Consider the following 18,192-nt stretch of genomic DNA (forward strand, 5'->3'; position numbering starts at 1 on the left):
TTACCTGAAGACACTAAAGTGACATTCCCCCTTCTATGTCTAAGAGCTTTCTTCAAGGGAAATATTATTTCATATATATTTAGATTTGTTATATTTTTACTATACAAATAAATGATATATTGTCATTTTTACTAAGTATAAGACAAAATAGAAGTTATATGAATATGACTAAACATACCAAAATTTAGAAAGAAATATTTTTCTTAGAAATTAGTTAACTGAACATTTATGCTCAATTAAGAATGATCAGTGTGCAAGTGTTTAATTATTTGTCTATAATTCATTATCTGTTTAAATACTCTCATCATTGCCATTTTCATTTCTTGATTCCTGAATGTGTAGATCACAGGGTTCAGAAAGGGAGTGACAACTGCATCAAATATGGACAGAAACTTATCCAAGTGTGTGAAAGAAGAAGGCCATGTGTAGATGAACATCACAGGGCCAAAGAATAAGACCACCACAGTCACATGAGCTGAAAGTGTAGACAAAGCCTTGGAGGAGCCACTTGAAGAATGTTTCTGAACAATAAATATGATGATAATATAAGAAATGATCAGTATGAAGAAGGAACCTACAGACATGAATCCACTATTGACTGAGACCAGTAATTTCAGTTTGTGTGTATCTACACAGGCAAGTTTGATAAACCGGGGAAAGTCACAGTAGAAGCTGTCCAAAACATTTGATCCACAGAATGGTAAGTTTACTACAAAAGCCAGTTGGATGAGAGAATGGATAAAGCCAACCACCCAGGAGGCCACTGAAAACAAGATGCACATCTTTGGACTCATAATGATCAGATAATGGAGAGGCTTACATATGGCCACATATCTGTCAAAGGCCATGGCTATGAGTAAAATCATCTCCACACCACCAATGAAGTGAATGAAGAATATTTGAGTGACACATGCTCTAAAAGTGATGACTTTATGTTTTCTCAACAGATCATAAATCATCTTGGGGGAAATAACAGAAGAAACACCCAAGTCAATGAAGGAGAGGTTAGCCAACAGAAAGTACATGGGAGAGTGTAAGTGAGGATCAGAAGCCACAGTGATTACGATGAGGGAGTTTCCTGTCATGCTTGCTACATAAAACATGAAGGAGAACACAAAGAGGAATAATTGGATGTCCCAAGAGTTGGTAAGTCCCAGGAACACAAACTCTGACACCACAGATTGATTCTTTCCTTCCATTGGCTCTGTTGGCAGTGCTACCTGAAAGAGAAAATGTGAGAAACTGTGAATTATAATTTTATAAATAGAATAGGAGAACATCCAAGTTATGAAAATCTATTTTACTACAGTATTGAAACTGGCTTTAAAGTAAGTAGTGTGAGAGAAGTAAGTACAATACACAACCAATAATCTGAAATGTATAAATTAGTTTGAAATAGGACTTAACACCTATAACAAATGTTTTGAACAAAACCTCAAAGACAATAAGGTTTGGTCGGCTTTAAAGGAGGATTTTAGCGCCTGGAGAGATGCCTCATCAGTTAAGAATACTTGCTTTACTGTGGAAAGACCCTAGTTTTATACTTAACATCCATATCAAGTAGATTACAATAGTCTATAATTCTAGCTCCAAAGATATCATTATCCTAATGATAACTCTAGTTTTTCCTGAGAGCTCCACAAACATGAATCATAAACTCAGTGAAAAGACACATAATTTTTAAATGAACCATTATAAAGAGAATATTTTTACCAACTGTTGATAACAACTTAAATTAACACATTCATTAAAGAGAAAAAGTATGGAAAGTTTTCAAAAACTAAAATAAAGAATTATTTGCAGCACAGTATCGTTGTGGTGGTCTAACAAATTTTATCCTTATATTGGTTTTATAGTTAATGATATAATAAAAAAGAGAAGTGAGTTGGGGTATAAGGAAGAAAAAAGAAGACATGAAAAAAGATGGAAATGATTAAAAGAAAAGTACCATATAATGTAGAAATTCTCACCTTAAGAGTATATATCCAGAAGAAAACATTATGTCAATATGCTTTACCATTTTATTGTACAATTATTCCTAAAAGTTAGTATTATGATGAACAACCTCTGTTCATTGAACTTTTATAGACACATGGATTACAAACGCACATATATACACAAAAGTATCATGAAAGTATCTTTTTTCATAACTCTAGGAAAAGATTTATCATATGAATAGTAGTTTCATTCAGAAAAGAAACAGCATAGCAGACAACATCTAATCTTTTGATCCAGGATCTGTGATTAATCAGCTTTGTGCTTTCCGCCATCAAAAATGAGGTTGAGCCCCAAGCCTGGAGTTTTCTTTTTGTTAAACAAATTTAAATGGTTGCTTCAGTGAAGTTATAGGAATGAAACAAAGATCACAATCATGTCTTAAGTAAGGATTGGGCAGAAAGGGTTAGAAGGCCATAAACAGAATCTTGTCCCCAATAGATAAGTGGATATTCAATTAATGCTAACAATAACAATGCATTTCTTCCACTTGCTCATAACAGTGACAAACACATGAGATTTCTCAAAAACATTAATGAATATTAATACTCAAAGGGCATCACACTACCATGCCCAAATATGTTTCAAATGTACTACCCATCTATTATTAAGTAACGTATTACATTATTCACATCATTTCAACAACAATATAACACATTTCAAATGTGAAATTGGTGCATTACCATCATAGAACATCATATATATGTTTAGTATTCAATAAAAATTAAATTCATTGGTTTATTCTCAAACAGCAACCTCTATACAGCTCAATTTATATGTGTCTTCTCATTAATGCATAACAAAGTGTACACTCTGAAAACCTAGAAATGAGGGAAAAATACAAATTTGGTGAAAATAAAAAATTCTGCATTTATATTCTTTAAAACCACACAAAAAATTTATGTGGTTATATAATATCAAAGATTGGGTTAAATTATGAAATTATAAAGAAAATAAGCTGTAATCTTTGCTTTAAATCATTCTATCTCTGCCCTAAGCCTGTCTTAAACAGTCTTCCTCTGGTTCTCAGGGCTTCCTTACTCTTTCTTTAAAATTACCCTCCCCTCCATGTATGAGATTTCCAAGTCAACTTAACTAATTCTAATTCTCTCTCTCTCTCTCTCTCTCTCTCTCTCTCTCTCTCTCTCACTTCTCTTCTCTTCTCTTTTACTTTCTTTCTCAGTTTCTATCTTTCCTCTGGTTCTCTCTCCTTCCTCCCCTATAGTAATGCTGAGATTTTAAAAACTGTCCTACCTGGGTAATTTTCTCCTAAACACTAATAAAATTATTCTCAGGCTTCAAAATTGGTAATAAAGAGATAAATAAGATTAAAAGAAAAATCTAGACCTAGATCATGTAGAATGAACATAGAAAGACTATAAAATTTGAAAAGTTGGTATATAATTGGGAAGAGAAAAATGAGAAAGCTTACTGTAAATTAGGTAAAAATATTTAAATTATGAACTTATCTCCCTCAGTTGAATCTGTCTGTATTTTCACTATGCTTATTATTTCAAAGCATTTCTTAAATTCAAAAAAAAAACAACCTAACCAAATTTGGTTGCCCCTAATTTAAAAACATAACTACATCTATTTAGCAGTTTGGGAGATATAAATAGTTCTGTATCCTTTTCAAATAAATAATTAGGTAAAAGTCACTTCCTACATCTTTAACGTGTTCCTGATCAGATCACAAATCAGAATCAAACTAATAGAGAAATTCCAACTTTATATTTTATACCACAGATAAAAACAAAAAAATCAATTTAACTTTTTATATTTTATGTACCATTTTGTTCTAAAATTAAAATGACATTTTATCACAACATCTGTTTTCAAGATTGAGGATTTTGGTCACATGTTAAAATTTACTTCTGGTCAGGTTTTCATAACACTCTTCCAACCTGAAAAGCATGAAAATCCTTAATAAATTTGCTTCTGTTTTACAGAACAGTCACCAAATGTTTTATAGAAGGTGAGTTGTTTGAACTCAACCTATTTATAAAAGCCAGCAAGGATAAAACTGCATATCTTCCCTTTTTATTTATGAGTATCATTGATATTTCATTAGTTACCAGTTCATAGGGTATTATATCATTCATTCAATCAATTATTGGTGAATAAAGAATGATTCATTATATTGCTACACAAACTTAGTAGAAAATGTTACAAGGTTGTTTGGCTTCTCAAGGCCATTTACAATGTGGGTCTAGGTCTTAAGCAGTCGGTTACTTAGCCTTTGCCAATACTTCAGTTACTGTTTATCAGCTATCCTCCTGTGCGTTCAGTTCCTTTTCCTGACTGCTCTCTACTTTGCTGGTCTTCCTCAAGCCCTTAGGATGTGACTCTTGTTCACAGTAATTCCAAGCACAAACTAACATCTAGGAATTAGCCACACAAGCATTGCTAAGTTTAATTCCAGCCATGCATTTTACCTGAATGATAACAACATCACCTTAGGAGAGTCAAGCTTCTCTGTGTGCCCTCACATAAAATGCCACATGGAATCTTCCATTAGGGAGATAAGAAACTCATTATATGCCTCAAGAGGTCACTGACCAAGAGACACAACAAAAACATGGCAATTTAGAAGCATCATGGGGTTATAAAATTCTTAACTCTAGAGTATCTGGTTTGGTCTGTGTGACCATAGAATTTCTGTAGCACACAGTATGTTATTAAGGAGGAAGAATAAAAGAAAACCATGTTTCTTTGTTATGGTGTCATTAAACTACGTGAATCTGAAAGTTTAACAGTTAGCATGGTGGCACACACCTTTAATCTCAGCAATCAGAAGGCATAGGCAGGTGGATCTCTGTGAGTTTGAAGCCAGCCTTAAATAGTGACTTTCAAAACATTTAGAGCTACATAGTGAGATCCTTCTCACTGCAAAAATATATCACTGCTATTATTCCCTAATAATAGATAAATATTCTCTCAAAGTTTAACTATCATCACAGAGTTAAATCAAACTAACATGGTGTAGTTTAAGAAGAATTTTTGTGAAATCTTCATTTTCAGTAAAACCGTGACCTATAATTACAGATGTCTAAAATAACTGTCAAATAAAAACAACAGAGAAGCAAGGCTCCACACACATACATTCCTACAACCCCCCAAAAAATAATTTTGAGACTATATAAGAAAAGTTACACAGTTTTACAAAGAACAGACAGCAGAAGAACAGCAAATAAACTGTTGTCCAAGTAAATAAACATGAATGTGGACAAAAATAGATTTATTTTTCAGTAAGTACCACAGCACAGTAAGGGTGTAGCAACAGTGAACTATACTGTGATTTGATTTTCTACAACGTGTAAGTAAATGGTGTAACAAATAATGGCATCCTCATGTCAAGGGTGTGGACTGCTGCTTAATATATCCACAAATAGGAGAGAAATGGAAAATGGGTGTAACTGGAGCGGTGAAATATTTGTACCTTTTGTCTTCTTAAATATGAGAAATGAACAGAGTAGGGAAAATAATATCAAATTAGGAAAGCATTGGGCCATATAATGAGTAATTATATCATTGCCAGATAACTGTTTGCATGTTATCATGAGATGTGTTGTAATAACAGTTTCCCTCAGATCATCTTATCCTCCATCAGGATTTGTATTATATTGTATTCCCACTTAAAAAGAGAAGTTTCACTTTAAATAACTATCTTGACAAGATACATTTTATATGTATCATCATTTATTTACAATGTATGAAAAACACTTATCAGAGATTGTTAAAAGAACACTGCCCTGCTGTATGCTAGGACCAGTGCTCAAGAACAGTTTTAAGCTCCTACACTAAGGCTACCCACCCAGAGCGGTGAGTGCCTGCCTACCAGGCAGGCCTCAGGGTCCCCTGTAAGGGAGCCTGGGCACGTTCAGCTCTGGCGCCAGGCTTCCTGTGCGCTCCTGGATACCGCCCCCGCCCCTTGCTCCATGCATCCTGTTGGCCCTGGATCATCGGGCTACCGGAGGCCCTGTTTAGTTGCTGAGGAATCCCATCAGGACGGGTGAGTGTGTGCTGTCCAGGGGCGGACTGTCCCGGAAGAGAGCACAAACCCCCCTCCCGCAGCTCCTTCTGCAGGGCTGTCTTTCTTTCGCATGACCCAGGCCCCCCAGCACCCCAAACCAACCCTGCCCTGCTGTATGCTAGGACCAGTGCTCAAGAACAGTTTTAAGCTCCTGGTCCTACTGAGGACCAGCTGGATATGGAAAATCTAGGTCAACGAGCACAGCCTACAGAAACTAGCATAATCAATAGAATACAAGAGCTAGAAGAAAGAATCTCAGATGCTGAGGACACCATAGAGAAAATAAACGAACAGATCAAAGAAAACAGCAAAGCCAACAAATTCTCAACACAAAACATTCAGGAACTATGGGACACAATAAAAAAACCAAACCTAAGAATAATAGGAATAGAAGAAGGAGAAGAGTCACAGCTCAAAGGCCCAGAAAATATTTTCAACAAAATTATGGAAGAAAATTTTCCCAACCTAAAGAAAGATATTCATTTAAATATTCAAGAAGCATACAGAACACCAAACAGCTTGGATCAAAGAAAAACATCTCCTCACCATATAATAATCAAAACACAAAATATACAGGTTAAAGAAAGAATATTAAGAGCTGCAAAGGAAAAAGGGCAAGTAACTTATAAAGGTAAAACAATCAGACTTACACCTGACTTCTCTATGGAAACTATGAAAGCCAGAAGGTCCTGGATAGAGGTTCTGCAGAAGCTAAGAGACCATGGATGCAAACCCAAACTACTATACCCAGCCAAGCTATCGTTCATTATCAATGGAGAAAACAAGACATTCCAGGATAAGAACAAATTTAAACAATACGTAGCCACAAATCCAGCCCTACAGAAAGTAATAGAAGGAAAATCGCAACCCAAGGAATCCAACAATGCCAACACTGCCTACAATAACCCAGGCATCTAGGGACCCTTCACCAGCACATCTCAAAGAAGGGAGACACACAATCTCTACTACCAAAAGCAATAAGAATAACCGGAGTAAACAACCACTGGTCATTAATATCACCTAATATTAATGGGCTCAATTCACCTATAAAAAGGCACAGGCTAAAAGATTGGATACGAAAACAGGATCCAACATTCTGCTGCTTGCAAGAAACACATCTCAACCACAAAGACAGGCACCTACTCAGAGTAAAGGGTTGGGAAAACGTGTTTCAAGCAAATGGTCCTAAGAAAAAAGCAGGTGTGGCCATACAAATTTCCAACAAAACTGACTTCAAACTAAAATCAATCAGAAGAGACCGAGATGGTCACTTTATACTCATAACAGGAACAATTCATCAGGATGACGTCTCAATCCTGAATAACTACGCCCCCAATATAAAAGCACCTACTTATGTAAAAGAAATATTACTATAACTAAAGGCAGACATCAAACCACACACACTAGTAGTAGGAGACTTCAACACACCTCTCTCTCCAAGGGACAGGTCAATCAGGCAGAAACCTAATAGAGAATTAAGAGAATTATTGGAGGTAATGAAGCAAATGGACTTAACAGACATCTATAGAACATTCCACCCAAATAGGAAAGAATATACCTTCTACTCTGCAGCTCAGGGAACCTTCTCAAAAATTGACCACATACTCGGAAACAAAGGAAACTTCCACAGATACAAAAAAATATCAGTGTCCACATGTGTCTTATCAGATCATCACGGATTAAAGTTAGAAGGCAACAACCACGCTGCCCCAAAAAACCGACAAACTCATGGAAACTGAACAGTCAACTACTGAACCACACCTGGGTCAAGGAAGAAATCAAGAAAGAAATTAAAGTCTTCCTTGAATTTAATGAAAATAAAGGGACAACATACTCAAACCTATGGGACACAATGAAAGCAGTGCTAAGAGGAAAGTTCATGGCACTAAGTGCCCACTTAAAGAAAATGGAGAATGCATACATTGGGGGCTTAACAACACACCTGAAATCTCTAGAAAAAAAAAGAAGCAGATGCGCCCAGGAGAAGTAGAAGACTGGAAATAATCACACTGAGGGCTGAAATCAACAAAATAGAAACACAGAAAACAGTCCAAAGAATCAATGAAACAAAAAGCTGGTTCTTGGAGAAAATCAACAAGATCGACAAACCCCTATCCAAACTAATTAAACGACAGAGAGAGAACACGCAAATAAATAAGATCAGAAATGAAAAGGGGGACATAACCACAGACACAGAGGAAATTCAGAGAATCATTAGATCTTACTAAAAAAGCCTGAATGCCAGAAAACTGGAAAATACAAAAGAAATGGACATTTTTTTAAATAAGTACCATATACCAAAGCTAAACCAAGACCAGGTGAATGATCTAAATAGACCGGTTACTCGCGAAGAATTAGAAATGGTTATCAAAAATCTCTCTTCGGAAAAAAGCCCAGGACCAGATGGTTTCAATGCAGAATTCTACCAGAACTTCCAAGAAGACCTAATACCTATACTCCTTAATGTATTCCACAATATAGAAACAGAAGGGTCATTACCTAATTCCTTTTATTAAGCTACAGTTACTCTGATACCAAAACCACACAAAGACTCAACCAGGAAAGAGAATTACAGGCCAATCTCACTCATGAACATCGACGCAAAAATCCTCAACAAAATACTGGCAAACAGAATCCAAGAACACATCCGAAAAATTATCCTTTATGATAAAGTAGGCTTCATTCCTGAGATGCAGGACTGGTTCAACATACGAAAATCTATCAATGTAATCCAGCATATAAATAAACTGAAAGAAAAAAACCATATGATCATTTCATTAGATGCTGAGAAAGCATTCAACAAAATTCAACATCCATTTATGGTAAAAGTCTTGGAGAGATTAGGGATACAAGGGTCATACCTAAATATAATAAAAGCTATATACAGCAAGCCAAGAGCTAACATCAAATTAAACGGAGAGAAACTCAAAGCCATCCCGCTTAACTCAGGAAGACGACAAGGCTGTCCACTCTCGCCATACCTATTCAATATAGTGCTTGAAGTTCTAGCAATAGCAATAAGACAACATAATGGGATCAAGGGGATTCGAATTGGAAAGGAAGAAGTTAAACTTTCGTTATTCGCAGATGATATGATAGTGTACTAAAGCAATCCCCAAAACTCCACCAAAGACCTTTTACAGCTGATAAACAGCTTTAGTAATGTGGTAGGTTACAAGATCAACTCCAAAAAATCATTCGCCCTCTTATACACAAAGGATATGGAAGCAGAGAGGGAAATCAGAGAAGCTTCACCATTCACGATAGCCACAAACAGCATAAAATATATTGGGGTAAAGCTAACCAAGGAAGTGAAAGGTCTATTTGACAAGAACTTTAAGGCATTGAAGAAAGAAATTGAAGAAGATACGAAAAAAATGGATGGACCTCCCTTGCTCTTGGATTGGGAGGATCAACATAGTAAAAATGGCAATTCTACCTAAGGCAATTTATAGATTCAATGCAATCCCCATCAAGATCCCATCAAAATTCTTCACAGATCTGGAAAGGACAATAATCAACTTTATATGGAAAAACAAAAAACCTAGGATAGCCAAAACAACCCTATACAATAAAGGATCTTCTGGAGGCATTTCCATCCTTGACTTCAAACTCTATTACAGAGCTACAGTAATGAAAACAGTGTGGTACTGGCATAAAAACAGAGAAGTCGACCAATGGAATCATATAGAAGACCCGGATTTTAACCCACAAACCTATGAACACCTCATTTTTGATAAAGGAGCTAAAAGTATACAATGGAAGAAAGAAAGCATCTTCAACAAATGGTGCTGGCAAAACTGGATGTCAACCTGTAGGAGAATGAAAATTTATCCATATCTATCACCATGCACAAAACTCAACTCCAAATGGATTAAAGACCTCAATATCAATCTGAACACATTGAACCTGATAGAAGAGAAAGTGGGAAGTACCCTCCAACAGATGGGCACAGGAGATTGCTTCCTATGTATAACCCCAGAAGCACAGACATTAAGGGCAACATTGAATAAATGGGACCTACTAAAACTGAGAAGCTTCTGTAAAGCAAAGGACACTGTCACTAAGACACAAAGACAACCTACTGACTGGGAGAAGATCTTCACCAACCCCACAACAGACAAAGGTCTGATCTCCAAAATATATAGAGAACTCAAGAAACTAGACTTTAAAATGCTAATTAACCCAATTAAAAATGGGGCACTGAACTGAACAGAGAATTCTCAACGGAAGAAGTTCAAATGGCCAAAAGACACTTAAGGTTGTGCTCAACCTCCTTAGCAATCAGGGAAATGCAAATCAAAACAACTTTGAGATATCATCTTACACCTGTCAGAATGGCTAAAGTCAAAAACACCAAGGATAGCCTTTGCTGGAGAGGCTGTGGAGGAAGGGGTACCCTCATCCATTGCTGGTGGGAATGCAATCTTGTCCAACCATTATGGAAGTCAGTGTTTCGGTTTCTCAGGAAATTCGGGATCAACCTACCCCTGGAACCAGCAATACCACTCTTGGGAATATACCCAAGAGATGCCTTATCATATGACAAGAGCATTTGTTCAACTATGTTCATAGCAGTATTATTTGTAATAGCCAGAACCTGGAAACAACTTAGATGTCCTTCAATGGAAGAATGGATGAAGAAAGTATGGAATATATACACATTAGAGTACTACGCTGAGGTAAAAAACAATGACTTCTCGAATTTTGCATGCAAATGGATGGAAAAAGATGAACATGGGATGTACTCACTCATTATTGGCTTCTAGCCATAAATAAGGGTCACGGAGTCTACAATAAGTGAATCTAAAGAAGCTAAGTAAGAAGGGGAACCCAAGGAAAATCATATAGTTATCCTCTTGGCTAAGGGAAGTAGACAAAATTGCCAGGGAGAAAATTGGGATCTTGGGGGTGGGGTGGGATGGGGGTAAGGGGAGATGGGGAGGGAAAAGTTAGAAGGGAAGGAGGTGGGGCTTTGGGGAAACAGGAGGATTGGTATAAAGGAAGGTTGGACAGAGGAGCATGGAACCACAATTTTTAGTTAAGGGAGCCACTTTATGTTTGGCAAGAGACCTGACCCTAGAGGGGCTCCCAGGTGCCCAAGCCGAGGTCCCCAGTTAGTTCCTTGGGCAGCTGAGGATAGGGAACCTGAAATGACCCTATCCTTGAGCAATACTGACGAATATCTTGCATACCATCGTAGAACCTTCATCTGGTGATGGATGGAGATAGAGACAGAGACCCACACTGGAGCACTGGTCTGAGCTCCCAAGGTTCCAATGAGGAGCAGAAGGAGGGAGAACATCAGCAAAGAAGTCGGGACCACGAGGGGTGCACCCACCCACTGAGACAGTGGAGCTGATCTATTGGGAGCTCACCAAGGCCAGCTGGACTGTGACTGAAAAAGCATGGGATAAAACTGGACTCTCTGAACATGGCGAACAATGAGGGCTGATGAGACGCAAAGGACAATCGCAGGGGGTTTTGATCCTATGTAATGTGATGGCTTTGTGGGAGCCTAGCCAGTTTGGATGTTCACCTTCCTAGATATGGACGGAGAGGGGGAGGACCTAGACCTTACCACAGGGCAGAAAACCCTGACTGCTTCTTGGACTTTAGAGGGAGGAGGAAAGGAGTGGGGGAGGGGGAGAAGGGTGGGAGGAGGGGGAGAAGGGTGGGAGGAGGGGGAGGGAAAATGGAGGCTGGGAGGAGGTGGAAACTTTTTTTTCTCCTTTTCTCAATAAAAAAAATAAAAAAAATAAAAAAAGAACACCAATAATATCCCTAAATTATAAATATCATGTTTCCAGTCTCCATTGTAGAGTTCAAATTGTACCCATATAATTGACAGATTTCTTTTTTTTAAATATTTATTTATTTATTATGTATACAATATTCTGTCTGTATGCCTGAAGGCCAGAAGAGGGCGCCAGACCTCTTTACAGATGGTTGTGAGCCACCATGTGGTTGCTGGCCATGCTCTTAACCACTGAGCCATCTCTCCAGTCCCCAAATTGACAGATTTCTGTATTAGATTTTTGTCAGTGGATAGTCACTTCCAAGTTAGTCCAGCAATGTATGTGAATCCATTGACAATACAGGCTCATGTTTTCTCATGAGTTATGGGGAAAATACTGCAAGATATATATACAAAAAGAGAGAGAGAGAGAGAGAGAGAGAGAGAGAGAGAGAGAGAGAGAATATGTACATTAAGATTGGCTTTAACATCAACTTGCCACAAAATGGAATCACCTGAGTAGAGAGAAGACTCTCCTGAAAAATTGTCCTGATTATCTTGTAGGAATAGATGTTATCTCCCTGTTTTTTTCACTTAGATAACCGGTTTAAAATTGTTAGTGTGTGTGTGTGTGTGTGTGTGTGTGTGTATTCGAGATAAGGAAACTATGACACTCTACATTGCAATTTTATCTTTTTTACTATAAAAAAATGTATATGAAGTACCACTTCATCTCCAACCCACAAATCTCAGGTGACTTCAGAAGCTCCCTGAGACACAGACTAAAACTGCATAGAACAAACCAAGATGTGAGTGACCAGCCTTTCAGCTGGACAGCCCAGTATTTAGGCCCAAGGCAAAACCCAGGCCCTTCCCCCCACACACACATCTCAGCTACAAGGGCAAGCCTCCTAAAGGCAGGGGGCCCAAGCACCACCCATTAAGACCTGCAATCTATATGTCCCACTTCACTCTCATCCACTGCAACCTCAGCAGCCCCCTGAGATACAGACTGTGACTGCACAGAACTGAACAGAGGTAAGTGACCAGCAGCTCCCTGAGAAACAGACTGTGAGTACACAGAGTGAACCAAGAGCCACTCCCTAAAACAGGCAGTAACTGCACAGATTGGTCCAAGACAGGATACCTGAGACACAGGCATCAACTGCTGCAAAAATCAAACTAAAAGGTAAAGACATTGACTGCACCAATTGAATTAACAGATGGGCAAACACCAATGCAAGAATATATTCAAAAACCTAAGGATCAATATGGCACCACCAGAACCTTGTAGTCCTACTGCAGAAAGACCTGAACATCCCAGAGCAGAAAAGGCAGAAGAAATAGATTTATCGCTCAAAGAAATCATTAAAGGCAACAAGGTCATAACACAAAAAGTCCAGGATATCTGAGATACCATTAAAAGACCAAACACAAGAATAATAGGGATAGAAGGAGAAGAATAGCAGCGCAAAGGCACGAATAATATATTCAACAAAACCATAGTAGAAAATTTTACCACCTAAAGAAGGAAATAGCAATAAAAATACAAGAAACTTATAGAACACTAAACAGACTGGACCTAAAAAAGTTCCTTCATCACATAAATATCAAAAAATAAAATATATAGAATAAAGAAAGAATATGAAGAGCTCAAGGGAAAAAGGCTAAGTAATATATAAAGATAGAACCATCAGAATAACACTAGACTTCTCAGTGTGGACTCTGAAAGCTAGAAGGTCCTAGACAGGTATTATGCAGACACTAAAAGACCATGGATGCCAAACCAGACTACTATAACCAGCAAAACTTTCAATCACCATAGAAGAAGAAAACAAGATAGTCCATCACAAAACAAGATTTAAACAATACCTATCCACAAATCCATCCCTACATAAGGTACTAGAAGGAAAAATTCCAACCCAAGGAAATTAGCTTTATCCATGAAAGCACAGGCAATAGATAATCCCACAACAGCAAATCCTAAAGAAGAAAAACACACATACTGCCACCAAAAGGTATCAGGAATTTACAATCACTGGTCAGTAATATTCCTTTTTTGTTGTTTGTTTGTTTTGTTTTTTCAAGACAGGGTTTCTCTGTAGCTTTTGTGCCTGTCCCGGAACTAGCTCTTGTAGACCAGGCTGGTCTCAAAGTAATATTCTTTAATATGAATGAACTCAACTTGCCTATAAAAAGACACAGACTAACAGAGGGGACATGAAAACAGAATCCACCCTTCTGCTGTTTACAAGAAACACACCTCAACTTCAGAGACATATATTTCCTCTGAGTAAAGGATTAAGAAAAAGACTTTCCAAGCCCATCAACTGAAAAGTGGATAAAGAAAATGTTGGAGTATTACTCAGCTGTACAAAACAATGACATCTTGAAATTTACAGGCAAATTGATGGGAAAAAACCATGCTGAGTGAGGTAACCCAGACTGAGAAAGATAAACATGGTATGTACTCAACCATAAATGGATATTAGATGTAAAGCAAAGGATAATCAAACTGTAGTCCACCGATCCAGAGAATCCAGGTGACAAGGAAGACCCTAAGAGTGACACATGGATCACGCAAGGAAGAATTACATGAGATTCCCCTGGGTAAACTGGAGGGAATCGGTGGGTAAAGGGGAAGGGAGGGCATGGGAGATTAGAACTTGAGGAAACAGAATGGTTGAGGGAAAGGAGGGATGGAGTGGGAGAGCAATGGAGAGGTCTTGACAGAGAGAGCCACTGTGGGGTTGGGGAGAAACCTAGTGCCAGGAATTCCCAAGAATCCCCAAGGATGACCCCAGCTAAGATTCTTGCAATAGTGGAGAGGGAGCCCAAACTGGTCTATCCCTGTAATCAGATTGGTGAATACTCCAACTATCATCATTGAGCCTTCATCCAGTGATGTGGGATTCCCCTCTGTATGCTGTGATTAACATTAGCAAATAAAGAAAGCTTGCTTGAGCCTATAATAGGGCAGAACAAAGGTAGGCAGGGAACACTAAACTGAATGCTGGGAGAAAGGAGGAGTCAAAGAGATACCATGTAGCCCCACCAGAAACAGACATGCCAGAACCTTGCCTGTAATCCATAGCCATATGGTGATAGACAGATTAATAGAAATGGGTTAAATTAAGATGTGAGAGTTAGCCAATAAGAAGCTAGAGCTATTTTTTTATTTTATTTTTTATTGCAAATTACCGCCTCCTCCCTGCCTCCCATTTCCTTCCCTCTCCCCTCACTCCCCTCCCCCTCCCTCTCCAGTCCAAAAAATATATAAAATAAAAAAAGATGATCATACATAAGGGAAATTGTAGCATGACAAAAATTCAATTTTTCTTTTTAAAAATATATTTTGAAATTAAAATATAATTATGCTATTTTCTCTCTTTCCTTTTTACCCTGACCCCTTTGTATTCTCCTTACTCTTTCACAAATCCATAACCTCCTTTTCTTTTCTTGTTACATATATATGTATGTGCATGTGTTCCTAATTGTATAAATAAAGCTTACCCAGTCTGAAAAAAAAAGAAGCTAGAGCTAATAGATCAAGCAGTTATTTAAATAATACAGTTTCTGTTTGATTATTTCATTTATGGGCAGCTGGGAACAAACAAGTGGCTTCTGTAAACAATCCAGCAACTGATAAAAACCAGATGCAGAGATCCACAACAAAACACCAGGCCTAACTTTGGGAATCCAGTTGAAGAGAGGGATGAGGGAATATATGAGCAAGGGAGGTCAAGATCATGATAGAGAAATCTTCAGAGACAGCTGAACCAAGCTCGTGGAAACTCATGAGCTCTAGACCAAAAGCTAGGAACCACCATGGGACCAAACTAGGTCTTCCCTGTGTAAGAGACAGTGGTGAAACGTGGGCTATATATGAGGCACCTGGCAGTAGAACCAGGATCTATCCCTGGTGCATGAGATAGCTTACTAGAGCCCATTCTCTATGATGGGATGCTATGCTCAGCCTTAATGCAGCAGGCGGGGGGGATTGGTCCTACCCCAATGTAATGTGCCAGACTTGACTTCCCATGGGAACCCTTACACATTGGGAGGAGTGGATGGGGTTTAGTCTGACAGGGAGGTTGGGGGTGATAACTGTGGGTAGAATGTAAAATGAAATTTAAAAATATAAATTAAAAAAGAAAAAAATGTGTAACATCTTAAAACACACTCAAGCTGGGCAATAGTGTCACACGCCTTTAATGTCAGCACACAGAAAGCAGAGGCAGGCATATCTCTGTGTGTTTGAGGCCAGCCTGGTCTACAAAGTAAGTTCCAGCACAGCCACGGCTACACTGAGAAACTTTGTCTCAAGAAAACCTAAATAAATAAAAGAACTGTTCAACAAGAGAGTAATTATGCATGGAATTGGAAACCTTACCAGCTACTCAGGGCTAGGAGATTCATGGATCTTGGAGGAAAATCAACAATTGCTACTTTTATAACCAGCGTTATCTCTAACTGCATTCTAAACATTTGTCCTTATACACACAGCTAAGTTATGCCCTCACCCCTCATCAAGGAAGCTCCTCTTGGGAATGGATGGAGACCATTATTGAAACAAAACAACTCCCACACCTCAGGTAGAAGAGATCAGAAAGATTGGAAGAGTCAGAGGGCAGGGAGTTTGCTAGGAGATTGTGACCTCTAGTTATGTCAGAAGTTGTAATCATAAAGTCTCAGCATGATTGCCTAAACATGAGGTGAACAGGGCCAACATCCATGGTAAAATGGATGAGAGAAAGCCCAAAAGGCTCATTCCTACACAGAGAACTACAGACAGCTCAGGAATGCTGACTTTGGGAGAAATAATCTTCCTCAAGGAAGAGCACACTAATTGGCTCTCCAATAAAAATGGTCAGTTCTATAATATCTGTAAAAGTATTATACAGGCTCCTAATTCCATTGATTCTTTGTAAACTTTTTTGCTTTCTATTTGGTTCATTTCAGCAAGTGTTGATTATCTCTTCCCATCTACTGTTTGGGCAAGTTATTGTTGTCGATTTTCAAAGGCCTTCAAGCACATAGTTAAGTTATTCATTTGACATCTCAATAAATTTTAGAGTAGGGACATGGTGCTCTAAATTTGCCAATTTGGACTACCTTAATTATGCTCCATAAATTTTTAGATACCATGTTTTCATTATATTCAATTATAGAAGTATTTAAATTTCCTTCCCGATTTCTTCCTTGAATCAATTATCATTCAATAGTGTATCGTTTGCTCTCCATGATCTAGTATGCTTTCTCTATAGTCTACTGGTGTTGATATCCAACCTTATCCAATTAGGGTAATATAAAATACAGAATGTCATTTCAGTTTTGCTACATTTGTTGAGACATGTTTTACATCCTAATACATCATCATGTTTGTGGAAAGTTTTATGGCCTGCTTAGAGGTAGATGTGTTGTTTAGTATTAGTGGGCTATTTAAGTCACCCGTTATCACTTTTTTGGTTAACTTGTGGATTTAGGAAAAATAGTATTTCTTTTATGAAATCGGGTTGTCCAGTGCTTAGTATTTATATGTTTAGAATTGGAAGAGCTTCTTGTTGGATTTTTCCTTTAATGAATATGAATGACTGTCTTTATCATTCTTACTTGTTTTCCATAGTTACTGGGTAGTTCTGTGGAAAGTAACAAAAATCCCTTCTTGATTTTAGAGTCAATTAACCCCATACTCAATCCAGTAATACCAAGGCATATAACTCCCTCCTTGTGGTTTTTCCCTTTAAAAAACCCCTGCACTGTAAGCTCAGGGTTCTTTTTCTTCATCCACCGCACTGGTGTGTGGAACAAAGCAGCTCCTGCTTGCAAGCCTATAGAACAATAAAGAAATCCTGTATAATTGCATTGAAAAGTCGGCTTCTTGGAGGTCATGCTGGGGAGGAGGGGATCTCGCCACTCAGGCAAAAGAGACTCCTACCTGATCCTCTTGGGATAACTATTGTTTAGTTTGTTTTCTTTCAGATGTTTGTTGTGTTTTGCATTTACATATATTTACCTTTGTAATTTAATGTGATTCTATTATCTGTTTATTGTTTTATAAATGTAACAGGGAATAAATCAAGGTCCAGGAAACAAGATATAACAAACTGGTAATGGAAGAGAACTTATGTAAGCAAAGATATTCAGAGTATGATCAGGGTTATGAGAACAAATAAAAGATGAAAAAGAATCAGAGATCTCTACAATGATGAATTCTTACCATACCAATGGCATCAGATTTAAGAAAAAAATGGAGGCCAGAACAACCCCAAGTAAAATGTATAGCTACAGAATAGAGTGAACAACTGGGATCTCTTAGCAAGATTGGCACAGCTACTTCTGCTGCTACCACATTGGGGGGACAACCATTAGCCCAATTCCTAGCCCAAGTTTTCCATCACTGGCTTACAAGGAATGAAGCTTGTTG

At 37.9% G+C, this 18,192-nt stretch overlaps 1 protein-coding gene across 1 annotated transcript; it reads right to left on the minus strand.

Moving 5' to 3' along the window:
- Positions 1 to 236: 236 nt before the first annotated feature.
- On the minus strand, positions 237 to 1,202 carry LOC121465751 (olfactory receptor 4F3/4F16/4F29-like). Its single transcript, XM_041679135.1, has one exon. The coding sequence runs from the start codon at positions 1,197 to 1,199 to the stop codon at positions 237 to 239; it is 963 nt and encodes a 320-aa protein (XP_041535069.1). The 5' UTR covers positions 1,200 to 1,202.
- Positions 1,203 to 18,192: the final 16,990 nt, after the last annotated feature.

This window comes from Microtus oregoni, unplaced genomic scaffold (genome assembly GCF_018167655.1).
Source record: "Microtus oregoni isolate MIOR12 unplaced genomic scaffold, Mior012 000031F_ref0000149, whole genome shotgun sequence".
Lineage (NCBI taxonomy): Eukaryota > Metazoa > Chordata > Mammalia > Rodentia > Cricetidae > Microtus > Microtus oregoni.